Genomic DNA, 26,220 nt, shown 5'->3' on the forward strand with positions numbered 1-26,220 from the left:
ATCAAGGCAGCAGACCATGAAGGCGCTTCACACAGAGACAGAGCCACTATCCCCTTTGGTAAGCTGCTTAGTCAAGGTAATGCCTTTGAAAAGAAAATAGAGATGACTGTTGTTTGCCTTGGGGTTTCATGGGATTGTGAGTTGCTGGAGAGGGTTGTTCATTGTCTGAATCCTTTCTCTGAGAGCACATCAGAGCCACCAGCCAAAGGAAGATGAAGCAGTCAGAGGAGAGCTGCCCAGCACTGGGAAGGAGGAGGAAGGCAGTTTGCCTTGTTTTGTACTGGGAGGATGCCATGGGGGGGAAAAGGAGTTTTCCTTCTAGCTTTTCTCCTCTGACCTTAAGTCCTCTCATCCTGGCCTCTACCTACCAGCCAAAGTGCGCTGACACACCGATCAGGGCCAGAAATTTGCTGTAAGAGAAACATTCGTTCCACCACCTTATGCACCAAATTGAAGAGAAAGTAATGCAAATAGATGCACAATTTCTGACAGACACTTGGGTGAGTCAGGTGCCAGAGCCTCTTGGAAGCCAGGGAAATTATGTGCTGAAACCACTTGAACATGAGGAAAGAAAATGCCACTTCAGCAATAAGTGTCTTTGGGTTCAGTTTTTATGCACATTTAATGTTGCCAGGACAGGTGGAAGTCGTGCAGCACAGAGGACTGGTAGCTGTGCTACAGGTGTAGTTCAGAGAGTACCTTTGGTGGGGGCTTAGCTGGGGGCTTGCCTGCCATCCCAAGGCATTGGCAGAATGAAACGGGGACAGCGCGAAAGCTGAAAGGAGAAGACATGACTTGCAACAAGAGGGGTCTTTCAGTCTGGGCAAAATGCCATATCCTTTGGCTTCCTCCTGCAAACAAGCCCTCAAATGTCTTTCTCCTCTCTCAGTCCAGCCTCCGCAGTTCCCCTTGTGCCAACTGGGGCACCAGCAGCAACTGGGGAAGCCGACGCTCAAGCTGGAATAGCCTGGGCAGAGCCCCGAGCCTCAAGAAGAAGAACCAGTCAGGAGAAAGAGAGTCCTTGCTCTCAGGGGAAGGGAAAGGCAGCACAGATGATGACTCCGATGACGCCAAGTCCAGCACGGTCAGCAGGCCCTCGCTGCACCGCCGGGCAGAGTCCCTGGACTACCGCAGCTCCCTGGACCTGCCTGAGCTGCTCCAGCTGCCCGCCATGCGCCACTCGCTCAGTATCGGCCCCATGGCCGTTCTGCCTGCCGAGTACCAAGACTGCAACGGCAAGATGGTTCATGTCCCCAGTGAGTTCTTCCTGCGTGTTGACAGTCACAAGGAGGATGCCCTGGACTATGAGGATGACATGGAGGATGTGAGTTGAGGGGGAAATTGAGTGCTCATGCATTCAGTGGCTTTTCTACTCCAAAAAGGCTGATTAAAAATCAGGCTTTGAAATGTGTTACTGCTTAATGGCTGGTGTAGACAAAGTGAATCTGGATCCAAGGGATGGGCATCCACTTCCCAAAAGGTTGTGGGTTTTTTTTAAGCTAATGGTTTGGGCTGTTACCTTACAGTAGTCTCTAACAAGGTAAAACTGCAAGGGGTTGTGCATGCATTTGCCTAGTTTTCGGACTGGTTGAGATTGTCCCCTTGGCCCAGTATGCCTCAAAAATGATCTGTGAACACAACAGCTAGCTCATGTCTTTGCTCACAAGAACTGTTTGGCACCTCAGAGGTTTCAAAGCCTAGAAAGTTTCTATTTAACGTTTTGGTTGTTTGAGGCCTTCTTGGTTTTGATGCAACTTTGGATCTCAAAACGATACCTACCTAGAAAGTCTTGCTGTGTTATGTTCATATCTCGCTGTCCGGCAGCCCCTTTCTTCCACCCCTTTCCTCCACGTTTTGCTGGACAAATGTGACAGTGCCTGCCACACCTCTGTCCCAAAAGCCATGACTCCCTGTAGGCGCTACGAAATGCTGTGTACTGCCCACTTCACAAAAGGACTGTGAAAGTTGAAGAGGCAGGAAAATAAAAGAGAAAGAAAAGGTGTTTCTTCTTTTCTGTGCAGAGTTACTGCTACCGAATTCGTAAAGTCTTGGAGCCCTACAAACCACAGTGGTGCAAGAGTCATGAAGACTGGTCTCTCTACTTGTTTTCCCCACAGAATCGGTAAGAACTCCCAGTGAAATGCCAGCCCACCAGGTTTTTGTGGTAACAGAATACTACCTTTCTAGCTAGCCATCCCTTGAGAAAAATCCCTCTCTGATGCAGAAGCACTGGGAGTTTTAGAAAACCAATTACTGATTTTTAGGTAACTTTTTGTTACATGTGGGCAGAATTGTTGCATGGCTTACTCCATGCCTGTTTAGGAAGAAGGGTGGTTTAACCAGCATTAATAATAGCTGTTACTGCATTGCTAATACTGGCTGAAGCTTGTGGAGAGACTGGTTCACCACCAGGGCTGATGCTGGTGCCACAGCTGCTGAAGACTTTGGAGGACGTGCCATTTGGGTGGGAGTCTCTTGCTGACCCAAACACCTGAAGGATATTTTTCCCCCACCATTTCTTCAGGTTCCGAATGATGTGCCAGAAGGTCATTGCCCACAAAATGTTTGATCACGTGGTGCTGGTCTTCATATTTCTCAACTGCATCACTATAGCACTGGAGCGACCAGACATAGACCCACACAGCACGGTGAGCACCTGAGTCATTTTCTTCCTTGCTGTAGCATCCAGATCTTAGTCTTGGCAGGGCAAGACCCTGCAAGACGAAAGACGTTTGTTTTCTAATGTCTTTAAATAACTTGCCTCTTTTTGTTGTTCTGTGTTTTACAGGAAAGGATATTCCTAAGTGTTTCTAATTACATCTTCACTGCAATCTTTGTGGCTGAAATGATGGTTAAGGTAATTACATCTTCATCCCAAGGCCCATAGTGAGGCCTGTCAAAGACCAGAACATGACATAGTTATGATCTGGGTGAAGATTTAGGTGTGTCTCTTCTCCTGGCTGCAGGTGGTAGCTCTTGGCTTTTTCTCTGGGGAGAACACCTATCTGCAGAGCAGCTGGAACGTCCTGGATGGAGTCCTGGTCTTTGTGTCTATCATTGACATTATAGTCTCCATGGCATCGGCAGGCGGAGCTAAGATCCTGGGTGTCCTTCGCGTTTTGAGACTTCTGCGGACCTTGAGACCCCTGCGGTACGTTCACCGGTCGGGTGCGGAGTTTGCTCTGTGGTGATGGATCAAGGAGTGTGAAAAAATAGACATGATCCGTCAAAGTCTTGCCGAATAACACAAAAAGCTGAAACACAGTATGGGTAGAATCATCTTTGGGGAGCTCTTATCTAGTGAAACTGTTTGAAAACAGCGAAATTAGTTACAATTCGTCTTTGCCAGCATGGAAAAGAGCGGATGGAGTTTGGAGTGAGAGGTGTTATCGTACTCAGGCAGTTAGTGCAGTGAATGCCTCCTCCACGCTGCATTTTTATCACCATTTTACAAATCTGTCTGGCTCCTTGTTAAACTGCACAACCTCACAGTCATTCCCCAGCAAAGAGGTTGCGTTGGCTGGGAGAAAATTTGCAATTGAACAGGTGCTGACAATAATTTGATAAGCTCCAGCATCTATACCCACTCTCCTGTGCCTGCATATCTAACATTACTGCGAAACGATTTAGCTCTCAGCTAGGAAGAGGAAGGGGAGACGCTTTCAGTATTTGAGAAAAGGAATAAAGAGAATTTGTATTTTGTTTATGATTGTGCAATAACAAAGAGTGTTAATGCTTGGGGGATTTTTATCAGCTCACGGCTCCTGTCCTATTTCCACCCTGCTTGGCAAGAAACACAAGCCTTTTTTCACGACATTTCAGGGGAAACAAGATAGGCACCTCCTGAGACCTGTGGGTTTTCTGATGAAAAGCTGCTTGCTTATGAGGGTAATAGGAAGAGGCAATCTTGTTTTTAGGCCCATGACCACAAGAACAACAGCTATTTGTCTGCTGTTCTGTATTTCCTCAGCGACAAGTAACTTTGTGAGTGTTCCTGTCTTCTCTCTCGCTCCCATGCTCTGTTCTGCTGGTGGCATCAGGGTCCCCTTGCAGTGCTGGCTCCCCTGGAGCCACTCTGGGTCACCATGGCCAAGCCTTGATCTGGCAGCGCCCCAGGGCACCTGTCTAACACACACAACTAGGAACAGAAACCAGGGCATAGGCAATTCATAAGTAAACGTAAGGGAGGAAAAGAGGGAATTAATCTTGGAGAATAACTAGGCCAGATCCTATTAATAGAGAGGAATTCATCACCTCTAACGACAGCTTCACTTATCACAGCCTCTTCTAGGATTACTCCAGGGACCGTTCCCAACACTTTGTAGGTGCAGTTCAGACTGCCACTTTATTTGCTGCCAAACAAGACCCTGCTGAAATGCTTTGTGCCGGCAGCATACTACTCTCCTCTTTTCTCTGCGCTTGGCAGGCATGAAAGCATCATTAGTCGTGCAGGCTCAAGCTACCTGCAAGGACTCATACCCTCTCCCCTCTACAGGTCTCTCCTAAAAAAAACCTTTGATATCTTCAGCCAAAACACCCACCTTCCCAGGAAACCTTGCTTGGGCTAGTTACACTTGCATGTGCAAACAGATTTTTCACATGCCCATGGGAGAACCATTCTCCAGGCTTTCATACAGTTAAGGAAAACACTTGTTCTCCATAGTACCCAAAAGCTGCTTCAGGCAGTGCTCACAGCCAGCAAGCTGCTCTTTAATGAGATGACCCTTTGGCTGTGGAGCTGTTGATCACAAGTTCCTGTTAGCTAAAGAGTCAGCTCAGGAACTAATTAGGAAACAATTTGAAATTACTGTGTTTGAAAAGTTGTCATGGGGCCCTGGTCAGTAGGGCAGGGGAGCACTTCGAAAGAGGACCAGACATGCTCCCTAGTACCACTGTGAAGCTGTTTACAGATGTTGTGTTAGGAAGCAGGCACCTGCTTGGTGCCTGCCCCTACACACATGGACGTGTGTTTCCTCCACCCATCCCCTTGAGTCAGAGAGACCTCAGAGGAGATCAGCTCTCTGGACTGAGGTACAAACAGCCCTGCAGTGGGAACCTCTCTGCTACTCTGCACGTAGAGTATTCCCTTCTCACTGTTACTGGTAAGCAATTACCCAACACCCTGCTGATAGGGTCTTACACCTTTTTCATTCCATCTAATGTGACTGTGAATGCTGTGGTTGTCCACCTAAGTCACTAATTGTCTCCCAAAGCTGCCTGCAGGTAGAGGAGGGTTGTGTTAGTTTTACTGCAGCCCAAGCAGAGGAGGAAAAGCAAGCATGTAATAACAGGGCATGCATAAAAATTAAAAGTTTGATTGTTTTCCCATTTTTTGCAGGGTCATCAGCAGAGCCCCAGGTCTGAAGCTGGTGGTAGAAACCTTGATCTCCTCCTTGAGGCCTATTGGGAATATTGTTCTCATCTGCTGTGCTTTCTTCATTATCTTTGGGATTTTAGGGGTCCAGGTAGAGTATTTCCCTCACCACAGCCATCTGTAAGTGACTGCTGCAAAACAGAAGCTGTTTTTCTCACCACCTGGGGTTAAGGTCGAAGTAATGGGCTTAAATCTCACCAAAGGAAGATTTCAGTTAGGTGTTAGGAAAGAAGAGTTAGGCCCTAGAAGAAATGCTCTGGGGTGGGGTTGGTATCTGTTCGGTGGAAGGTTCTCAGAAAAGCAGACCTCCTTGATGGACTACACAGCACCAGCTAGGCCTGCCTGAGGATCAGGGAGGAAAAGGCAAATTCCCAAAATCCCTGCTGGCTCTGTGTGCTAGGATGTGTATAGTATGTCTTCCTCACAGGGGAGATTGTCATCCTCCCAACAAGACAGGGCAGACCTGCAGGATCACTTCATCCCGTGTCTGAGGCAATACACAAGAAGTTTCACCAGAGGTATTTTCCTGCCACGTGTGTTCAGGCAGGTTATCTGAGCTAGAAGGAAGGGGATTTGAACTTGAACAACTCTACTAGGGAAAAGAAAGATGAGTCAGGGGACAGACTTTTCAAAGCTGCTTCTTTTTTGGTTTTTCTTCTTGTGTTGCTTCTCACATACAGCTTTTTAAAGGGAAGTTCTACTACTGCGATGGCCCTGATGTAAAAAACATCACTACAAAGACTGACTGCACTAACGCACACTACAAATGGGTTCGGCGGAAGTACAATTTTGACAATTTGGGACAGGTAAAGTCCTCACTGGAGGGATTTTCTGTACCAGTTTTAATGGAGGAACACTTAAAATGTATTCCTTGAGGAGGGTGTAGAACGTCCATCATAGGAAGTTTCCAGTCAAGCCATCTCTTGATCTCTTGCAGACAGAATTCCTAGGGTTATATGATTCTTCGTTCATAGGAGAGTGTTGTCTTAAAGCCACTCCTTTTTCCATGCAGTCCCTCATGTGTGGACCTCAACTATCACTTTTAATCTCTTGACTTCTAGCTGTTATGTTTGCAAATGAAAAAAAAATAAGGTGCTTTATACTGGCTGAAGATCAAGACAGCCCATAATAGGAGCTGGGATATATTAATTGCTTTTTATAAAATCCCATGACATCGGACCAGCCTGACATATTTTTATTCATGCTTTAGTGACCAGAAAGCCTGATGTGTCTGAGCAAAAGTCAGCCTGTATGGGAGGGAAAAGGAGCGTTAGTGATTAAAAAGTGCTCCTTTTTAATCCAGATATGGAAATAGATAAAGGCAGGCCACAATATGTTGCATCTCTGCACTAACTCCAGCCCAGATGATGTGTTATGAGCTGTGGATTGGTTTTGCTGGGCGTTGTCTGCTGTTAGTTTCTTTTCTGGGGACTAAAACACAAGACCAATCTTTTCTGTTTGTTTGTTTTATTTTCTTATAGGCCCTCATGTCCTTGTTTGTGCTCTCCTCCAAAGATGGCTGGGTGAACATCATGTATGATGGTTTGGATGCTGTGGGTATTGACCAACAGGTAAATGTACTGCAGAGGCCAGATGTGTTGCTCTCAGAAGTCTCATGCTGGGGTGACTCTGGTGTTTTTGAAGTCCCAGGAAGGAGCAGAGCTGTTTAAGTTTGTGCATTATGTGGCAGTCGCAAATGAAAGTCAGAGTCTTGGATGAGTAGTAGCCCATCGTAGCTACGGTAACACTTTGTACTTTATTTTCCCCTGCTTCTGGAGATCTCCTAACAATACAGAAACATCGACCATGAACCCACATCTCAAAAAAGATAATGAGCTGGAGCCTATGTTTAACTAAAATGATCTGACAGGTGGGGTGATGCATATCCACTGATTTTTCTTAAGCTGTATGAAATAAATGCCAAAATAATTAAATCCTGTAAGCCAATTTACAGAGACTAGGACAGGTTTAACAACAGAAGTAAAATTCTAGGCAGTGAGAAAGTGAATGAGAGGACACTGTTGTCAGGAAAGTCTCTTAACTCATCCCAGCCCTCTCCTGCTCCCCACAAGATTATACTGTGCTGTCTTGTTGCTGCAGAGAGCCCAATATCCTGACTTAAACACGTCTTGTCTGTGCCGCTTTTCTTCTCTCTCATTTTTTAATTCCCCACCTCACCAGCCCGTCCAGAACCATAACCCTTGGATGCTTCTCTACTTCATCTCCTTCCTGCTCATCGTCAGCTTCTTCGTGCTCAACATGTTTGTGGGGGTGGTGGTGGAGAACTTTCACAAATGCCGACAGCACCAGGAGGCGGAGGAGGCCCGGCGTCGGGAGGAGAAGCGCCTGAGACGCTTGGAGAAAAAGCGCAGGAGTAAGGAGATATACCTGTCTGGTCGGTAGACTGCATTACAAACCAAAATCTTTCTGAGCCCTGCCTGCTCCCAAAGCAAGACTTTCATTTTCCTTTGGTTTTGTGTCCATGGGATTCAAGAGGCTGTTTTGTTTCATTACCTCTTTGGCGGTACCTTAAGTCTTGGGTTGCCAACGCCCTGGAATTGTCCTTTACAAGCCTGATGTAAAGCATTACCTGTTTACTTGGCTCAGAAGAAAAATCCTCCTCCAAGCAGAGTCCTCTCTCACGCTCTGCAAGGCAAAGGTGTCCCAAGCAGCGAGCGGGAGCTTGCGGTGTGACTGAGGGATGCAGTGAGTAAACAGCGGCAATGCTTACTGCGTGCCTGAAGGCCAGTCCCGAGGGTAGCCCGGTGGCTTAATGTGCCGCTTGCATCTGATGATGGTGGTGGTTTGATTTATTAGTTCTTTTCTTAGACAAAATAATTGTGATGCTTTTTAGAGTCCTAGCGCATGGCCCCGCATGCCACAAACATGCTGCATGAGGGCATGAACAAACTGACAGCCCTGGGGAGAGGAATGGAGTCCCAGGATGGGGCTGTCTAGAAAATTTTTCTCTGGAAGATGTCCATTACAAGAGATGCTTGCCCCATCACAGGCTGGGGGAGCTCTTCACTGCTGAGCAATGTGCTGGGACTCAGTTTGTCCTTGCAAACACCCTACATGGAAATACTCTCCTGATGCAGGGCCGTTAGGGTGTAACAGAAGGCTTTTAGCTGGAATCTGTTTCTTAGTGGATCTAGTAGGGACCATCAAACCAGACCAGAAAAAACACGTGAGCTTGTGCTCCTTTCCTGACCCAAACCTTCCCGAGGTTCTCCTGTATTAATTCTCACCTCCACTGCTTCTTGGCAGGCTCCACCAGGAACAAGCTGCCTCTAGCATCTGGTGGGTATTCCCAGGGAAACTGCCAGGAAACCAGCCACGCCGACTTCCTAGCCAGTTCTAGTGAACAGGCATAGCCTGCATTAGATGCTGGCAGGTATTTTTTAGAAGTGAGGGAACGTGGCTTGGCCACTGTGATCGAAGATGAGCTTAGTCAGGGATAAGGCGTGAGAGCTTCTGGCCCTGCTTGTGCAGCAGTCCTGTGGCTCTTTGCTCTTTGACACTGTGCTGCCCTCTGTAATCCCCGGTAAGGACCTAATATCTCATTGTGTCAGATGGCTAATTGTCTCCCAAACATCAAGCCACAGGTATCCATTTTCAGGTGGGAAAACAGCAGTTAGGTGGAATAGTCTTTCACCTGGCTGTAAGGACATAGCAGTCAGAGGCTTTGCTAGTAAAACCCCAGCAAATCAATTACCTCCATGCATCCACACTTGAGTCAGAATACAGGCAGCTGTATCCCTCACAGCTCCTCTCCTGCTCTTGTGGTCCTCTTCATTAGAGCCGTGGGAGACCTCAGCACTAAATATCTGCATCACGGTCTCCACGGGGCCTCAGTGACAGACAGACCTGACACCACAGTGAAGGCCAAGCCCATTTCATTCTAGCTAGTTGTCGGTTAAGTAGCTGGGTTAAAATAAAATCTAGATCAAACTAGCCAGCCGCAAACAGACATTGAATCTCTTCAGAGAGTTAGAAGAGTTCAAACGCAATTTCATTTCCTTTTTCCCATTTTGGGTTTTGAGGTTGAGGTTCCAGCTAGGATTAGAAGCTGAAATCCTGAAGGCAGCATTTCCAGCACAATAAGAGAAATCAGTTTCAGGCTCTCAAGAGTCCTGCTGCTCTGCAGCATTTCTACCCTGATGTGCTGCTGACCCAAGAAGATACTCAGATAAACTCAAAGTTTATGTGCACAACAAAAAACAAAAAGCTTATTTGCAAAGAACATTAAGCATCCTTAGAGAAAATAGACTGGTAAGGAGGGATAGCTTAACCACAGCCAGTTGCTATTCCTGACTAGTAAGTAAATCTTATTACAAGCCTGTCTGTGGCTCGCTGCTTAGATGCCAAAAAGAGCCAGTGCCTGTCAGAGTGATGGTCACTGTTACATTGCCCCTCTTTATCCAACTATCTCGAAGGATAGAGTCAAGGAGAGATTTCAGACTGCAGACCCAGGCACTGCACAGATGTGGGTTGTAACATTTCACTGAGAGCACACAGGGAGGAGGACAGCTTTCTGGAAGGCGGTCAAGTTCAAGATAGCAACCGAGAGGCTAAACGTTTGGCCATGTGCTGTGCTTCCAGGAGGTTAGCTCAGACCGTCTGGCTCTGAGGTCTCCAACCTGCCTTTGTTCAGCATGGACAGCTTGGCATCCAAATTTGAGTTGTTAACAAGGTGAAATCAAATATCTGATACACAGTTTGGAAGATTACTATTTACATTTTAATGGATTTCTTTAATTTAAATGGGGGAGGAGTTCACCTCCTGGGTAATTCAGAAGACGATGGATTTGGTGAAAAAATGTCGCAGACTCAGAAAGATGTGAGATGTGGATGGTGCTGCGTGTGGCAGAGTCTCTGGGGGGAGTGTCTGTGTGCACGGATGGGATGCACGGTGACGACGGGCCGGCCAGCTTTCCACGTGCCCCAGCGCTGTGTGTCTGGCATACGGAGGAGCGGGCGAGAGGCCGGTCCCCACGGGGCAGGATGGTCACAGAGCAGTGATTCTGTGGAGGAGCGAGTTGCCTAGCAGAGCGCCCTGCTTTTACTTCCATTGCCATTTCTAGCATTTGGCATGAAGAGACCGTAAGGGGAGGAAGAATTAGGGCTGTTAACAAGACTAAAATCCCACATAGCTAACAGATGTACTATCTGAGCAACACGCTGTCTGCCTGGCATCTTGTCTTTGTGTCCTGTCTCCTGTCTGTAATGTCCTCTGTGTGTAGCAACCCTGTGTGTGTTTCTGTGTATTGAGGTCTTTGAGCATCCATAGGTACCTACACACACAGAAATGCACCACTGAGCCATAGCAGGCTTGGGCTCAGGCCTGGAAATGGGTTAAGCTTCAGCTTATCAGTGCCTGGATGGTCCCATCTGAGCAGGCTCTGGGTACAAATCCCAGGCTCTGCAGCTGGGTCCAGGATTTGGACCCTGTGTGCAGAGCTATGAGACTGGCAGAGGGATTGCTCCATGGAGGACACAGCCCTGCAGCAGGAACACAGCTCCTCTGTCAGACCCCATGCAGGTGGGATGGGGAATCATCAGGTGTTGGTTTTGGGGGTACTTTTCAGGCTCTGCAAGGAGCCTGGCAGGAAGGTCCCTCTCAGCCCACATCTCTGCTGTCAGACACCACCACAGGCCTTTCTGTTTCTTGTTTTCCATCTGAGGGCCACTTTCACGTAGGGATTGGGACAGGATGACACCCCATGTCCCTGGTCAGTGTTCCTTGACCCTGTTCCTGTTGACAAGCATCACTCGAGGCACCAGGCTGCAATAAACTCATCTGAGGCCAGGGCCAGCACTGAAAGAAGGCACTGGGTTTGCCAGTTAACTCTGCTCACATGAGAGAAGAGGGCAGGGGGTTGAATACACTGTAGAACTGCATTTGATGGGGTTTTAAAGGCAGAACTGCACAGTGTACTTTTCCTGCAAAGGTAAAAATTCAAGACAAACTAGAATAATTTTCTGACGCTGTCAGTACCTCCATCCACTGTATCTACTGTGTAAATAAGTGTAGTGTAATTTAATAATCCTGCTGCTCCTAACCTTTTAATAAGGTTTTCAGAAGACACAGACTGAAACCAGCCTCCCCAGATTCAAGTTTTTGATTTAAACCACATGGATCGGGTTGATCTCCCCTGCATTCAGGACATGGGGCCAAATCCAACCCGCCTGTATCTGCTGTGAAGCCAGCAGGCGCTGGCCTGCTGAGCAGAGCTTGATGTCAGGTCAAACGCAGGCAGTACCCTGGGCTTCAAAGGCTGCGAGCGGGGTCCGGGTGACACTGTGTGCCAAACGTAGCGCAGGCAACTCTGGAAAAGCCTGACACAGCCCCGGGGAGGCCCTGGCTGGGGAGCAGAGTGTCTTTCAGTAGTGTCACTGGTCCCTGGGAAGACTCTGAGAACTGAGAAAAGGCAAATGCTGTTTCCCAATTTCTACTCTACGAGCGGAGCGTGGCCACAGCTGGGTTTCTCTGAGACTATTCCCAACACAGAGCATGTGGGCATTGCAGAAGAGGCCAGTTTTGTTTTAAGACCCATCAGAGATGCCTTTCAGAGCACTGACTAAGCCTTTCTCTCTAGGGGTGGGCAATCGTGAGCAGCTCACAGTGGTATTTAAATTAGTCCATCCTCTCGATGCCACAACTGTCTCTGTATCCAGCAGAAACATTTGAGCTGTAACTAAGATTTTGGGCACTGCATATCTGAGTGTTTAATATTTCCAACTAGGGAATTATCAAAACATCTTGCTTATTTTTCCAGGCAGCTGCAGGTACGGAGCTACTCTGTGCCAAGCATGCATATAAACCCATTAGGGCTTTCTAATGTTTCATGCAGAGGAGAATAATGGAGGAGCTGTAGCTGGCGGTTGGAATGGCAACCTAAATGCTTTTAAGCTAGGAGACAGTGCTTCATTAATTTTCATGTCAGCAGATTCACAAGCAAAGGAGTTTAAATACTCTTCAGAGGGAAGAGATTCAAGCATTAGCCAACATCTAGAAGTGGGGGCGAGAAAGGGCTGTGGTTTTCTTATTGCATCTGTTTGATGGTTTCTCCTTTCCTCCCTGCATTTCCACCAATTCAAACCATCAGTTGCAGCTGAAGGGATACGTGTCTGTGTTTTATGTAAGTCTGCTAGTTGGCTGATTGGAGTCTCATCCCAGAAACCATTTCCCTAGAGAAACCAGGCACAGGTTTTTGTACATTTTGCCTACTGTAATTAATAATGCACTAGATTTCTCCCGTTTGCTGTGCCCACATCCCTATGGTCCACTGTTCTCCTCGTTCAGGTTCTCCTGCAGACCCCATGTCTCTGGTTGAGCAGGCTGTAGCAGTAGGTGTGTGCAGTGAACTCTTACACCCAAACTGTGGAGAATAACTTAGTATATTCTCACCAAGAGGTAAAAATGTGTGTCTGAACTGAAAGGAGGCCAGAGCCACTTGCTGTTGGACTGAGGGAGAACTCCTGCTCCAAAAGGGACTGGGAATGAACAGTGACCCAGCAGAGCTGGGGGCCTTGGAGCCTCCCTCCGGCCTGGGGTCAGAGCTGCAGTGAAGCCCTGTGGTTGATCTCTCACTGCTTTCACCCTGCTGCAGCCCCTCTGCCTTCACGGGATCGCCCCAGCCTAACGCCAGCATCGCCAGGCGCAGAAGCTGGCTGTCCTTCCTGCACACCCCTGCTCACTGCCGTTAGCCTCGCACAAGCGGGTATCTCCTCTAATGGACATTGCATGGGTTGCTGCACTGAGCATGACAGTGTCGTTGCATGTCTTTTGAAGCGTTGTCAACTTTATCCCAGACTGTCCTTGTATGTGTCCCCCCAGGAGAAGTTTCTTTTTCATCTGTTAACCTGGCTTCAGGGATGCAGTGCATCCTAGAGGAGTAGGGCATTTCCTAGAGCTCCCTCACCACAGGTCAAGTTAAACCTTATCCCAAGTTTTCTGAGCAACCAGTTGACCAGGCATAGCCAGTGCTGGGCACTGGCAGAGTGTACACAGACCTCCGAGATGCTTTCACACAATAAAACAGACCCATTTTTATGGCTGGATGGTTGCTCCTTGCTATTTGTACGCCAAGCCCATGTAAAGAGCACTCTCTGTTGCTGACAGCAGCCTAGAAGGTTTTCTGTTCAGCAGCTTTACAGTGTAAAATGTCTTCTTGTAATTATGCTTTAGAATTATACAAGGAGTTTATAAAACATAATGAACACCTGATGTTTTGCGGAATAGGTGATCAGTGGCTGCATTTGGGCAGGTTAGAGAGTACTTGCAGTCACCTACAGCCCATTTTCCTTATGTGCTGATAGCCAGTGGATTTACATTAGCTGCCCATTGCTGCTAATGTTCTTAGAGATCCATTAATCAGCCATTAGTATTAATAAATAGAACCTTAATATAAAGTTTGACTATTTGGGATATTCTCAGACCTCCCAACAAGCTGATTTTTTTGCATTTCCAAGATGACATTAAAAAAAAAAAAAAGAAAAAACTATGTGGTCATCCTGAATACACATGAAAGCACATTGTACAGACTCAAATAAATATTGTAATGTTTTTATTACTATTTTTTAGGGACACTGGAAGATTAGCTGTGCTCGGTAGCAAAGACAGCCCTACCAAAGATGACTGGTAGGACTAAGGCACATGAAAGCAACAGAAAAATGTATTCAAACCCGATTGTGTTTGCTTTCATCTTGTTTTTCCATACCCATTAGCAGAAAAAAAGTCTAGATGACCCCAGTCCGAAGGAAATGTTTTTCAAATGCCTCCACTTTTAACTACGAGAAAAAATAGCACTTGAAAGAGACCAGGAGATTCAGTTTCCCTTTATCCACTTTTTTGTAAGGTTTTGGACTCTCATCTGGCATCAGTTGCACTACCAAAAAAACACCCCTCACATTTCAAGAGTCACTCCATCTGAAAAACATTAGCAAGATGAGAGGAGTGGAAAATGTATCTCAGGGTGTCACTGAGTGCTTTTAAACCTATTTCCCTCCTTATTTTTAAGGTGAAGTTACTCCTTTATCCCAGCTTCTCATGCATTTAAAGCTGAATTTGCTGAACCATTTGGGAAAAAAATCCCTCTCTATTAAGAACAAGCCTGCTCTGACTTAGTATGACCCAACATGTCTCTTCCACTTGCAAAATTACAGCAGTGCTGACTTTGGCCTTAAGTACACTCCTTGAATATTTACATTTCTTAAGTTTGAAAAGAATTCGACTCCATCTGAGTGCCCACAGCCATCTTGTGGTCACAGTCTAACTTAAGAGAGACACACGCAGTAAATACAGCTCGGTCTCAGGGCAGCATCCAAACACTCCTTGGAACAGCCCCAAGAACTTGCTCGTGTGCAGAAATTTCCCCATTTCAAAGAGAAGAAAGGAGGAGTCGTGACCAGAGGCAGAGATATAAAATTCATGTGGCAACAGCCTGAATGGGTTTTTTTTAGATGTAACCATGCCCTTGTTCTTGTCTTTCCAGAGGAGCTTGTGCTGATGGTCTTTGTCGAGACAAATGCTAAGCACCCCGCTCCATTGCTGTTGATGCTCTCCCTTGCACTGCTAACCCTCACGCATGTGTCCTTCTTTGCCACAGGCATCACTGTGTTTTCTCTAGAGCCTTAAAATACACCAAAAGCCTTCTCTCACGGGAGCTGAGCTCAGGTCATGTTCTTCTCTTACATGGGACATACCTGAGGTCAGCAGAGTTGGGAGAGGTGCATATCCAGACCCATGAGACCTGCTCTCAGCCCTTCCTCTAAACTGGAGTTGAGTCCTTGCTGAGTTTGAAGCTTCTCTCTTGGCTGTGGGTCTCATTTCCATCCTGCTTCTCACCCTTCCTGGTTTCTGATGAGGGTCCAGTGTAAAGGTTGTCCTCCAGCCTGAGAGCAAGCAGTAAGAACAGAGCACGGGAGGAAAACACCTGGTTGTCAAAGCTGTGGAGGTCCCTCCTGCAGGCACGAGAGGTTTGGCTCAGCCTGATAACCCCCCTGTGGGTCTTGAAGGTTCTAGGTAGAAGCGTTTGGCCATTTCACGTGGCTTGCTTGAATTCAGTTCTCCCACGGGCTGAATCTGGGCGTGTGTGAGACAACCCACAGGCCATGTTGTGATGACTGCTGACCATGCAGCAGGGCCTGCGTTCATTCCATTGCCTTTCTTGCTCTTTTTCTGCAGAAGCCCAACGTAGGCCTTACTACGCGGACTATTCCCCAGCACGGAAGTACATTCACACCCTCTGCACCAGCCACTATCTTGACCTCTTCATCACGTTCATCATTGGGGTCAATGTCATCACTATGTCGATGGAGCACTACAACCAGCCCAAGGTAAGAGCCATCCCTCAACGTGTTGGCTGTGAAACACAGCAGTGTGGGGTAGCAGAGGTCCTGAGGCCATACACTCGGGTTCCCTTGGGATACCGTTGACCAGTGAGGTCTGCAGCCCGCCTTGCTTCCCTGGGACCATTCCCTGGTATTTGAAAGCCTCAGCAGGCTCCAGGCTCAGCACTGCAATCCATCCAACTCTAGGCCAGCTCTGCCATTTGGGAGTCACATGCCCCAGCCAAACACTTGATTTTCCTGTCCTTGCATAAAAAAGCAGAGAATAAGTCTAATGGAGAGGGAGCTAAACTTTTACTAGGAAAAGACCAGTTCAAATATCGGGGGGGGCGGGACACAACACGTTCTACTAGGGCCTGTTGTGACAGGACAAGGGGTAACGGGTTTAAATTGAAAGTGGGGAGGTTTAAATTAGATATCAGGAAGGAATTCTTCATGGAGAGGGTGGGGAGCACTGGGACAGGTTGCCCAGAGAAGCTGTGGATGCCCCATCCCTGGAAGTGTCCAAGGCCAGGCTGGATGAGTCTGGGAGCAACCTGTCCTAGTGGAAGGTGTCCCTGCCCATGGTAGGGGGGTTGGAACTGGATGATCTTTAAGGTCCCTTCCAACCCAAACCAGTCTGTGATTCTGTGATTTCCTCTCCTGATCTCAGCCATGACTAACCCTCAGACCGTGAAGCAGTCCAGAGTTTTAGAATATTACATTAACAGATATAAACATGACGTTAATGCATGGACAGCAACATTTCTTTTACTCAGTGAATTTAGAATAAACCAACTCTTGAGTACAACCCTTCTTTCTGCATCATAAAATCCTTCTTTCCCAAGAAAACATTCGGCATAGATCATATAACCTGTCCATTTGCTGCATACATTAATCTTCCACTGCTTTATCATTCATGGAGCTCTAGGCTCAGAGTTTACTTGGCTATATTGCACGGTGTGTCAGGTAACCTGCAAATGCCTCCTGGAAGCTAAGCCAGAAGGCACAAAGCCATGGGGTAACGGGTGTGTGCTTTACCCCAGCTGACTGTGCTGTTCTGCCCCCATAATTCCTTTGCATAACAGCCTTTGTTTCGCATGTAAATGTTATTTATCCAGATTAGGTCATTTTTATACTTGTTTTACATTCATTTAAAACACAGTGGTGTAAATCTGAATGCAAACCATCACAAATTATATGAGAATTCAGGCTCAGGCAGCGTTCTTCAGATGAAATAGTAAATTGTCCCAGGTTCTTACAAGTTTCTATTTTATTCTAGGCATTGGAACAAAAATAGGGATAGTAGTGCATTGAGGAATGCCAAATCTGAAAAACTACCAGCTCTTTTTCCCAAAAAAATCAATGCATGGTCATCCCACATATCTGGGGCCATCAAAGCACAGCCATCACACAAATGTGGCGAGGAGAGCTTTCCTGTGGCCTGAGGCTTCCTCTGTCAACAAAGCAGACATCGCTTTGCAGGCTCCTCTATTGCATTTTATTTCCAGTTGTGTCTGGTTTGATGTTCATTGTTGTCATTTCTTATTGTAAGCGACCTATACTACATTTAACTAAATTCCCTTTCCCTCCCCAAATCCCTACACAACCAAAGAGCTGTTTCACTCTGCAACTATCTATTTTAAGGTCCCAGCAAGATTCTTTTGCTATTGTTGGCCTACAGTTCCAATGGAATCCATTGCAAACACTCATCATCCTAAAGTATAAACACTGCGGATTCCTGACTTCCGAGAGCAGCTCTATAGAGAGCGTGAGCATTACACCAAATATGGACATACTTTGCCCAGCTCTAGAGATGTAACATTTTTCAAGAAGGCAAGATCAAATCCATCTCCAACATTATTTATTTTTCTGAGTGTTTTGAACAAAGCCATTGTCCTAAGGATTGCCATGCTGGAATAAGGAAATGATCCGTCAAGTCTTTTATTCTGCTCAAGGCCAGGCAGTTCAGAAATAGACTGTATTAGATGGGAAAGGGGTAAAATTTTCTCTCTGACCCAGACTGAACAATTCATGCACTGAAGCTGGAACACTGATAGACCGTGACATTTAAAAAAACTAATATTAGTGCTTATGGGGTTTTTCTTTGCATCAGTGTCTAATCCTTTATTTGAGTTTTGCTGTGTGATTCAGTGCAGTTTTGTAACTGAGCTCTGCAAGCTATTACGACTTTACGTCTCACATCTCTGTGCCTTTGCCACCCTTGTGCCTGCCAGTCCCTCTGCAGAGGCTCTAGGAAAGGATCGCTTGGGCTGGCCTAACTGGTGTCTTCCTTTTCAGTCCCTGGACGAAGCCCTGAAGTACTGCAACTATGTGTTCACCATCGTTTTTGTGTTTGAGGCAGTTCTGAAGTTGGTGGCATTTGGTTTTCGAAGGTTCTTTAAGGACAGGTGAGAGTATTTTAAACTCCTGTGCATTTGGGATAGAGCTGTACTGACCCAGTTTCAAAGCCAGCTGCAGGGTAAATGTAGCGTTACTATGATTGTACTGCATGCTGTGTGCAAGGAAGAGCAAAGAGCTGTCTCTCCATGGGTGGAAACTTTATAGCGCAGGAACTAAAAATTCTAAGAATTGCTGGTACTGCTTTGCAGAAGGAATTCAGGAAATCTTACAAAAATACATTCTTTCGCCCAGTATCTGCTTCTCCACCAGGTCTGACCATATCAGCTTAGAGGTCAGAAACAACCTGTTGGCATCAATCCCGTCCTCAAAAGACTGGTTTTGGCAACTTGAGGTCACAGAGTTCCTCAGAACAAGTCTCCTTCACTACCAAGCCAGTCCCTTAGTAGACTGCTGGCTTTGTAAAGCCTTTGGCAAAGACAGAGGCAGTTGTGTTCAGCCCCACTGCCTTCAGACCCCAGCTGGAGTGACCTATGGATCTTCCTCTGCCTCACATTTAGCCAGAAGTAAATGTGTATGAAAGCACGTTGTTGTCTAGCGACTTGCTGGGGAGCAGGGACAGATTGGACACTTTTCCATAAAATCAGCTCATTTGCTTCATTCATCCTGACTGAGTGTTGGAAGCTGCTACGAGCAATATTACTCAGGAAAGAAACTGCGTAGGAAAGACAGTTTCTTCACATCTCGCTGTCTGTCTAGTGCTGGTGTGGAAGGGCCTCTACAAGTGTTAGGCTATATATCAATGAAGATACTCGTGGTGTAATTCAAGAGACAGGTGACATAATGTGGGAGCAGCTGTATTGCATCCCATCAAAGGCCCCTCTAGCCTAGTGTCTTGTCCCTGAGAGTTGCTCCAAGTGAATAGCAGAGGGACAGTAGGGACCAAGAAGTAGGCAAGGACACTTCCCAGTCAGAGCCTACAGCAGCTTGTGGCTCAGCCAGCTGCAGAGTTCATGATGAGCCCAGTTACGAGAGAGGAGAGACATTTGGGATTGGCTTGTGCTTGTTATTAACAGATTCTCTACTCTTGGGTGTCTGTCCATCTACGATTATTTTTTTGCCCTTTCTCTCATTGTCTCTTAGGTGGAATCAGCTGGATTTGGCCATAGTTCTCTTATCAATTGTGGGAATCACGCTGGAGGAAATTGAGATGAATGCTGCACTGCCCATCAATCCCACAATAATACGCATTATGCGGGTGCTGAGAATAGCAAGAGGTACGGCCCGCTCCGTAGGTCTCCAACCATCCCTCCAGTCACATCAGGAAATGGTTTGGACATGTTTTCTTCTAGTCCTGCTGTTTCAGTTCGACTTGAGAACAATTATGCGACGAGGCTGCAAAATGTCAGTTCAGAGACAAGCTGGGGGGGTTTCATGGGTGTTTGCACTGACACCTTAGATGGGTCTCTGATTCAAACCTGGGATCCCAGACCTTTTATGCTGATACCAGGCAAGAGCAGGAAGCAGTGGAGAAGGGAGAATCAGGGCTGGAGATGATGCTCTTCACTGCCAAAGTGTCTTCCTGTCACTCTCCCATTTTCCTGCCAGGGCACACTGGAGTTCCTCTGGCTTTTGGTCCGGTTTACTGATATGCTTAGCACCAATTGGCGTGGGAAGTAGTCAGGACATTCGGGTTTTCTGTGGGCCCTGCAGTGAGCTTGCCATCGGTATGAACAGACGCGAGAGATGTAAACCCTCCCTACAGGATCTGAAGCTAGGTGTCCTTTATGGGTTTTGCTTGGGGTATTTCCCAGCTTTGCTGACCAGGATTTGATTCTCATTGTAGTGCTGAAACTGCTTAAAATGGCCACGGGGATGCGAGCGCTCCTGGACACGGTGGTACAAGCGCTTCCCCAGGTAAGCCCCCAGACTTCATCCATGCCTAGTTTTTTCCCCTTGGAGGACTATGTCTTTTGGGCCTGGGGACAGCTCTATGCTACCCTGTTTGGTGGGCACTAGAAGCCACCTGGGGAGGTTATCAGCTTTCTCTGCTGCCACCAGTGCCTTGGTAGCAGAGTTTTGTGTGGCACATCCTGCTCGCATAGCGTGTGTTAGATGGGAGAACCAGAATGGTGGAAAAAGAGTTAACAGAGGGCCGATTGCTGTAGGCAGAGCTCTTCTAAAACACAGATTTCACCAGCAAGTTCAGGAAACACAAGGATAGACTGAGAAAGCTGTTGGTGAAAGCATTGGAAGTAGACAGCTTCCAGCTCAGGAGTTTTCTTTGTGAGACAGGAGCAACGATGTTTGCAACGTATTGACAGAGGAACTGCAGGCTGCAGAAGGCAAATAAGGGAGACATTTCTGAGTGTTAAAAGCTTGAAGTGGGGTCTCCAATCGCCGTATTCTCACGAGCTGCAAGAGAAACGATGCTGCCAGTCTTAATGATGTTTGATAGAATCCTTCAAGTGTCCAGTTCCTGGGACCACTTTTTTATGGATCCGTTTATTTAAAAAAGGAGGAAATAAACTTTTTGCTGACTTACACTCCTCCCTCAAACAGATCTAAAGCACATCAGAAGAATTCCAAGTTTAGGGTTCCTTTGTTTTTAAAATCTTACACTATTTATTAAAAAAGAAGGAAATAAACTTTTTGCCTCCCTCAAACAGATCTAAAGCACATCAGAAGAATTCCAAGTTTAGGGTTCCTTTGTTTTTAAAATCTTACACTATTTAAGCTGAGTTCTGCTAGTTTGTGGGTTTGGTGGTCTGAGTCCTAATATTTCAGGTTTTAGTGTCAGCTAAGCTGCCTACACATTCCAATTTTATTTATCACCAGGATCCTGTATCCCACCAGGCAGAACTAGACACATTTATTGCCATGCTCTACCCCGAAGTGAGTGCCCATATGAGGTGCCAGGCCATCAGTGATGAGGCAGCAGAACCCTGCAGCCTTTTTCTCTGAGCTGGCGACTCAGAAGCAGCACTTCCAGGATGCACAAGCATGGTCAGACAAATCCTTAGTTTTCAACCCCTCCAAAACATCCCATAGCTGAGTCACTTCATGAGTGGCCCCACTCCATTCTGTGTCAGTGTAGTGTGCCCTGAGATGGATGGATCAGGCCTCCCAGCCCCATAGGCACAGGGAGATGGCAGCACACCATGGTGCCAGTCCCATCTCCATCAGCTTCAGCTGTCTGCAGAGGGATGATATCTCAAAGGCAGGATGATAGCACTGGTGCTTGGCCAAAAGCAGGCACTGTGTAGACATCTCTTCCAGAATGTGAGTGGCCATATGAGAATCAGAAGAACTAGTGCATGTAATTACCCAAATATACCCTATGAGTTAGCTGCTAAGTGCAAAGAAGCCCAAACTATTCAAAGGAACTGGAAAACAAGGGGAATTTCTTTTTCTTGGAAAGACCCATTTACTTTTCATCACTGCCATAAAGATGTTTCTAGTCTGAGCCATTTGCCCTTTGGTATTCAGATTTCCTTTTCAGTGAAGGATTTTGGCTAACACTAAAGCATGGAATTTGCCAACCTGACCCCTGTTTTGGCATTTCAAGAAAACATTTGATTTGTGTCTATTTTTTCCTTTTGAAAGCATTGTGATTACTGAGCTTATTTTCTCTCTCTCTTCTTGTTTTCTCTCACCCCCAAACAATAGGGTGGCTACAGGCCAGGCTTTTTGTTTCCTTGGGGTGTTTTTGCAGTTCACATTCAAACCAAAGTCTCTTTTAAAGGGAAATCCCCAGGGATATTCTAAGCAGATCTTGTGCAGATAAAAATGGCATTTTGTCCTCCAGTGAAATTCAGAAAATGAGGAGGGAAGTTTGGGAAGACCTCTCCGACAACAATCACTCTTCATAAAGCTGCAGCTTTCATTTCAGAGGCAGGGGAAGAGTTCCTACCCCAATTGATTTAGGAGCCTAAAACCACAGCTGGAAAATCCTCACTGGATGTGTCTGTTAAGTGACAAGAAAAATTAATTTGATGTTTATACATTAAGGTTTTGGGGGAAAATTCTTTGTCTGGTGTATGCAGAATGTCCATTTATGGGCTCACCATGACAAGGTATTGTCATTGCTGTACGCTGTTTTTTCTTTCTCCTTTGGGTGATTTTCATCAGCTTCCTATTTGGTTTTATTCAGCAACAGATATAGCTTGAGTAACACGTAGAGAACCAACTACCTCAGGCTTGGGGGCTAATTACCATTTTAATTCAAGATTGAAGCTGTCACGGTACAGGCTCAGTCTCCTCTTCTGGAACTTCAGACTGACCTTGAGCTTCTGGTTTCAGTGCTGGAAGACTTCCTCCCCTATTGCATCCTCCTTGTGTGGTAACCTTGTGTCTACCAGTTCAAAGATCTTCACCATGTCCTTCAAAAACATGAGGTGGAGTAGAGGAGAGCAGATGGGGAGAGGCTAGAGAAACAGAAAGAGTGGTCAGGGAAGGATATCTAAATGACACCTTCTTGGCCCACCACCTCCATGCCCTCTTTGTCCCAGCAAATGTATGGGATAGTGTGAACTGATCCTCACCTTCCTGCCCTAGTCCCTCTGTGCTTGTGCAGCGCTGGCTCTTGTACCCACTCCTGTGCAGTCTTGAGGCAGTATCTCCTTTTCAAACAGGAATCCAAGGTTTTCCAGCTTCACAGCTGGTTGACCAAGAGGTTGAACTAGCAGTGGGGCCGTGGTCACCTAGAAAGGCACTGCCAGCCTCAGCTCGGAAGGTGTACCCTCACGGCATACCCGTGTGGAGAACGAACGAGATCTGTGGTGGACTTTAAAGTATGAAGCGTTAAAATCAGCTACACTGGGGTAAACTTGAAATAGATGCATTACTTTAAACTGAGCAGCTGAAAAGAGCTGGGCTAGTGTGAGCCGCGCTGACTTCATCACCTAGACATTGCCAGCCCTAATTAAGCCGGTTCAGTGCTGCTGTTCACAGACCAGAAACTCCCCTGTGACTGCAGAGGCCGGCTCCTGGCAGATCACAAGCCACACAGCTCTGCCCTCAACTTCAGCATGGCTTTTAAAAGCCACCTGGTCATGTGTTAAGGATGCAGAGTGTTAGGGAATCAGCCATCCCCTATGGATGATATACGAAAAATGTTTACTCTTGCTGCTAAAAAAATATGATGGTTTTAGTCTAAATCAGCCGAGTTTGTTTTTTGATTGGATGTAATTTTGCTTTTTTTCTTCTGGAACTTCTCCTTTTTGGAGCTATAAGAGAGAAAGTAGTCTCTCGCAGTCTGGCAAAGAGAAGAACATTGAACTCCTGCAATCTCTCAGTATGAAGCAGGCTTTCAAGACCTGTTTCAAGTGGTTTCCTCTTCTTTATGACCTCTGGCCCCATTAAGGCTATATAATGAATTATACCACTCTTAGGCTTCAGCTGAATATTCCCTTGCTTATACATCTTGTGGCTGCATCAGTTGTGTAAGCAACGTCTGCTCTGCAAGACTCCTATTTGATGGTAATCCTTTAGTCCTTTTCACATTCCCAGCTTTCCAGAGTCCAGTTCATCCTTTCTGTAGCACGGCCTGCACTTCACTGTCGGATTTGTAACTTTGCGTTTGGCTGGGTTAAAATTCTCATTGTGTAAGTGAATCCACCTTACGGAGCAGCCCAGCCCAGTCTGTACAGCACTTCCAGTATCGGTTGCCAGCAAGAAAACCTGCAGTCAATGCCAAGCTGCCAGCGCTCATCCTGAGGGAGAGGACAAAGTGGAATCCAGTCCAGTTACCATCCTGGCTCTTCAGGGCCAAGAATAGTCAAATGTGGAACTTCCCTATCTAAAGATCTGGGTCCTTTTTCCTTCTTTTATCTCACTTGGTCTGTGGACGGCACATTAATTAAATGCAGGACTGTACAATATACCTCCTCTTTCTCTTCAAAGCTTGGAACTCCCCCCGGATGGACTCTATGCCAAGAAAACAGTGAACTCCTCCTCGTTCTATCAATACCCTGAAGGACAGAGTTTGTAGCTTGCTCCTGTCCAGGAGTTTAACTCATGGTAGTGCTGTAATTCCTGTGTTTGTCTCTACTTCAGCTCTTGAAGAGGTTTTCTGGTTGTCTAACAGCAGTTACGGGGCACAAACAGCCTGCTTTTGCCACTGAAAACCCACAGTGATTGTGAAGCTCAGAGGGCAAGGATAGAATTGCGGATGAGACAGATTCTGGAAGGATAGGGGGGTGTGTGCAGAAAGAAGTGCAGAGGTGCCCGAGAGATTTGAGGAGCGAAGCAGAAATCATTAGGTAAAGCGACCCCCATTCTGCTGGCTGTTAGCGCTGGCCTCCGCAGGGCTGCGTGGGCACACGGGAAGGGGAGCTCACCCAGCTCGGCTATGGCCTTGTGGTTGCACCATTGAGATAACTTTTGCCTCCAAGGTTGTTTGTCTGGCCCTTTTCACTAGTCCTGGAATTCACACAGATGGCCTCCATTTTCCAAGCAAATGTGTCCATTTCCTCTTGAGTCTAGTGCATAAATTAGCCTGTTTTCCTGCTGCCAGGATTATTGCTTTGGCTGGAGAGTGCTGGGAGAGGAGGAGGACTCGTGTCCTTGGAAAGGATTGGCAGGAGCTTAGTTTTATGAGAAATTGCTCTTGACAGGCATTCCAGGGAGCTGTGTGCGTTGCCTGAATGGACAGCTGAAATGTCAAGGTGTGGGCCAGTGATGCAGAAATAAGTGATGTCAGAGCAGGAAGAGGCACAAGAGGAGCTGTACAGCCGGCCGCTGCAGGAGTGGGACAGCAGAAGACATGCATTTCATCCGTGCCTCTCCTAGAGCACAGAGCATAAAGGAGGATTTGGGGTAGGATCACACAGCTGACGCTGCAGGAGCGATGACAGCAGCCGTGCGACCAGTGTCCTGTTGTACGTGGTCAGTGCAACACACCTGCATATCAGGCTAACACAACCTGGTATAGCTGCTCCATCTACCTGCAACTACAGGCTTTTTACTTAGTGGTGGCGGTCAGAGGTTGAAGAACTCGGATGGGACATGCAGCGGTGCTTGGCTACTGCAGACTCGCTTAGGGGAAGGCAAAAAACTAACAGCAGTGATGTCCACAAGAGCTAAAGCAGAGACAGCCACCCCGGGCCATGCAGGGAGAGTGGGAGAAGAGTGGTACTGGGTGTGTGGAGAGGAGAGTTGCTTTCCTTGCTGCTGAGCAGGGTTATTGCAGGGTTATTGCAGTGGTAGATCACAGATCCAGCTGGGATGCAGCATGGTGAAGGGTGGTAGCTCCTCACACAGGGCCTCCCTGCTCCTCTGGCTGAGATGGAGGACTCTGCCTCTCTTCCCACAGTATCCATCTGTCCCAGGCACACAGAGCCTTTTGCCAGCAGATTGTGACAGCCAGGATGCCAGAAAGGGAAGGTCCAGGAGGGATCGCATATATTCATCAGTATCTCCATCTTCTCTTGTGGCTTCTCTGAGGTACTTTGGGGCACCAAGAACATCTCCAAGATGTTCTTCATCTCTGCTTCACTCCCTACAGGCCACAGCCTCCCCTCAACACTGGAGCCACAGCAAATGATGGATAGCCCCTGGCTGCCAGAGAAACGGGTTATCTGTGGTTTCCAAAGGCACCAGCCCAAGTCAGGGGGAGTTTGATGGATAAACAGAGCATGGGCTGACCTGCTCGGTGCTGCTAGAGCAGAACCACTTCTCAGAGCCTGCTTGGGTGACCGGCTGCCAAAGATGAGGTTGCTGACCAGAGTTGGATCTCTGTCCCTAATGGAGAGTCCAGCACACGCATCCCAGCCTTTGACTGCAGGAGAAAAGTGCCTGGATGTGCTCCTGCCCCCTCCCATTCCTGCCAGCAACATGATTCATGTACGATCTTTTTCTTGTCTGGTCTCAGTAGATCTCAGAGTGCTTTAGAGACATTAATTACCTATCCACAAGGGTATTACAAATGGGTACGTTGAGTTACAGGAGAGGGATGACTCACTCAAGGTCGCAGGCACACAGTCTGCCTTCTCCGCTACGCAGCAGCCGCCGGCTGACCGCGCTGCCTCCATCTCAGCCCATCTCTGAGAACATGCCTTGGGCCCTTCTCTGTGCTCCGGCCTTGGTGAAGGCCATGGGCTGAAGAGGACCTTTCCTTCCTTTCCTGAGGGACACATACCAGAGAGCCATGG

General features: G+C 47.1%; 1 protein-coding gene across 1 annotated transcript in view; it reads left to right on the forward strand.

The window, feature by feature from the left end:
* The window catches only part of CACNA1H (calcium channel, voltage-dependent, T type, alpha 1H subunit), a gene marked incomplete at both ends in the record, with an annotated part of 122,902 nt that overhangs the window by 82,054 nt on the left and 14,628 nt on the right, over positions 1-26,220 (forward strand). Inside the window, 13 exons of the mRNA XM_010160162.1 lie at positions 890-1,324; positions 2,022-2,122; positions 2,525-2,648; positions 2,789-2,857; positions 2,967-3,151; positions 5,339-5,465; positions 6,055-6,180; positions 6,856-6,945; positions 7,556-7,769; positions 15,564-15,715; positions 18,008-18,117; positions 19,211-19,344; positions 19,914-19,984. Coding sequence (XP_010158464.1) covers positions 890-1,324; positions 2,022-2,122; positions 2,525-2,648; positions 2,789-2,857; positions 2,967-3,151; positions 5,339-5,465; positions 6,055-6,180; positions 6,856-6,945; positions 7,556-7,769; positions 15,564-15,715; positions 18,008-18,117; positions 19,211-19,344; positions 19,914-19,984 — 1,938 coding nt within the window. The remainder of the gene's footprint in view (positions 1-889; positions 1,325-2,021; positions 2,123-2,524; positions 2,649-2,788; positions 2,858-2,966; positions 3,152-5,338; positions 5,466-6,054; positions 6,181-6,855; positions 6,946-7,555; positions 7,770-15,563; positions 15,716-18,007; positions 18,118-19,210; positions 19,345-19,913; positions 19,985-26,220) is intronic.

Source organism: Eurypyga helias, unplaced genomic scaffold (assembly GCF_000690775.1).
Source record: "Eurypyga helias isolate BGI_N326 unplaced genomic scaffold, ASM69077v1 scaffold7171, whole genome shotgun sequence".
Lineage (NCBI taxonomy): Eukaryota > Metazoa > Chordata > Aves > Eurypygiformes > Eurypygidae > Eurypyga > Eurypyga helias.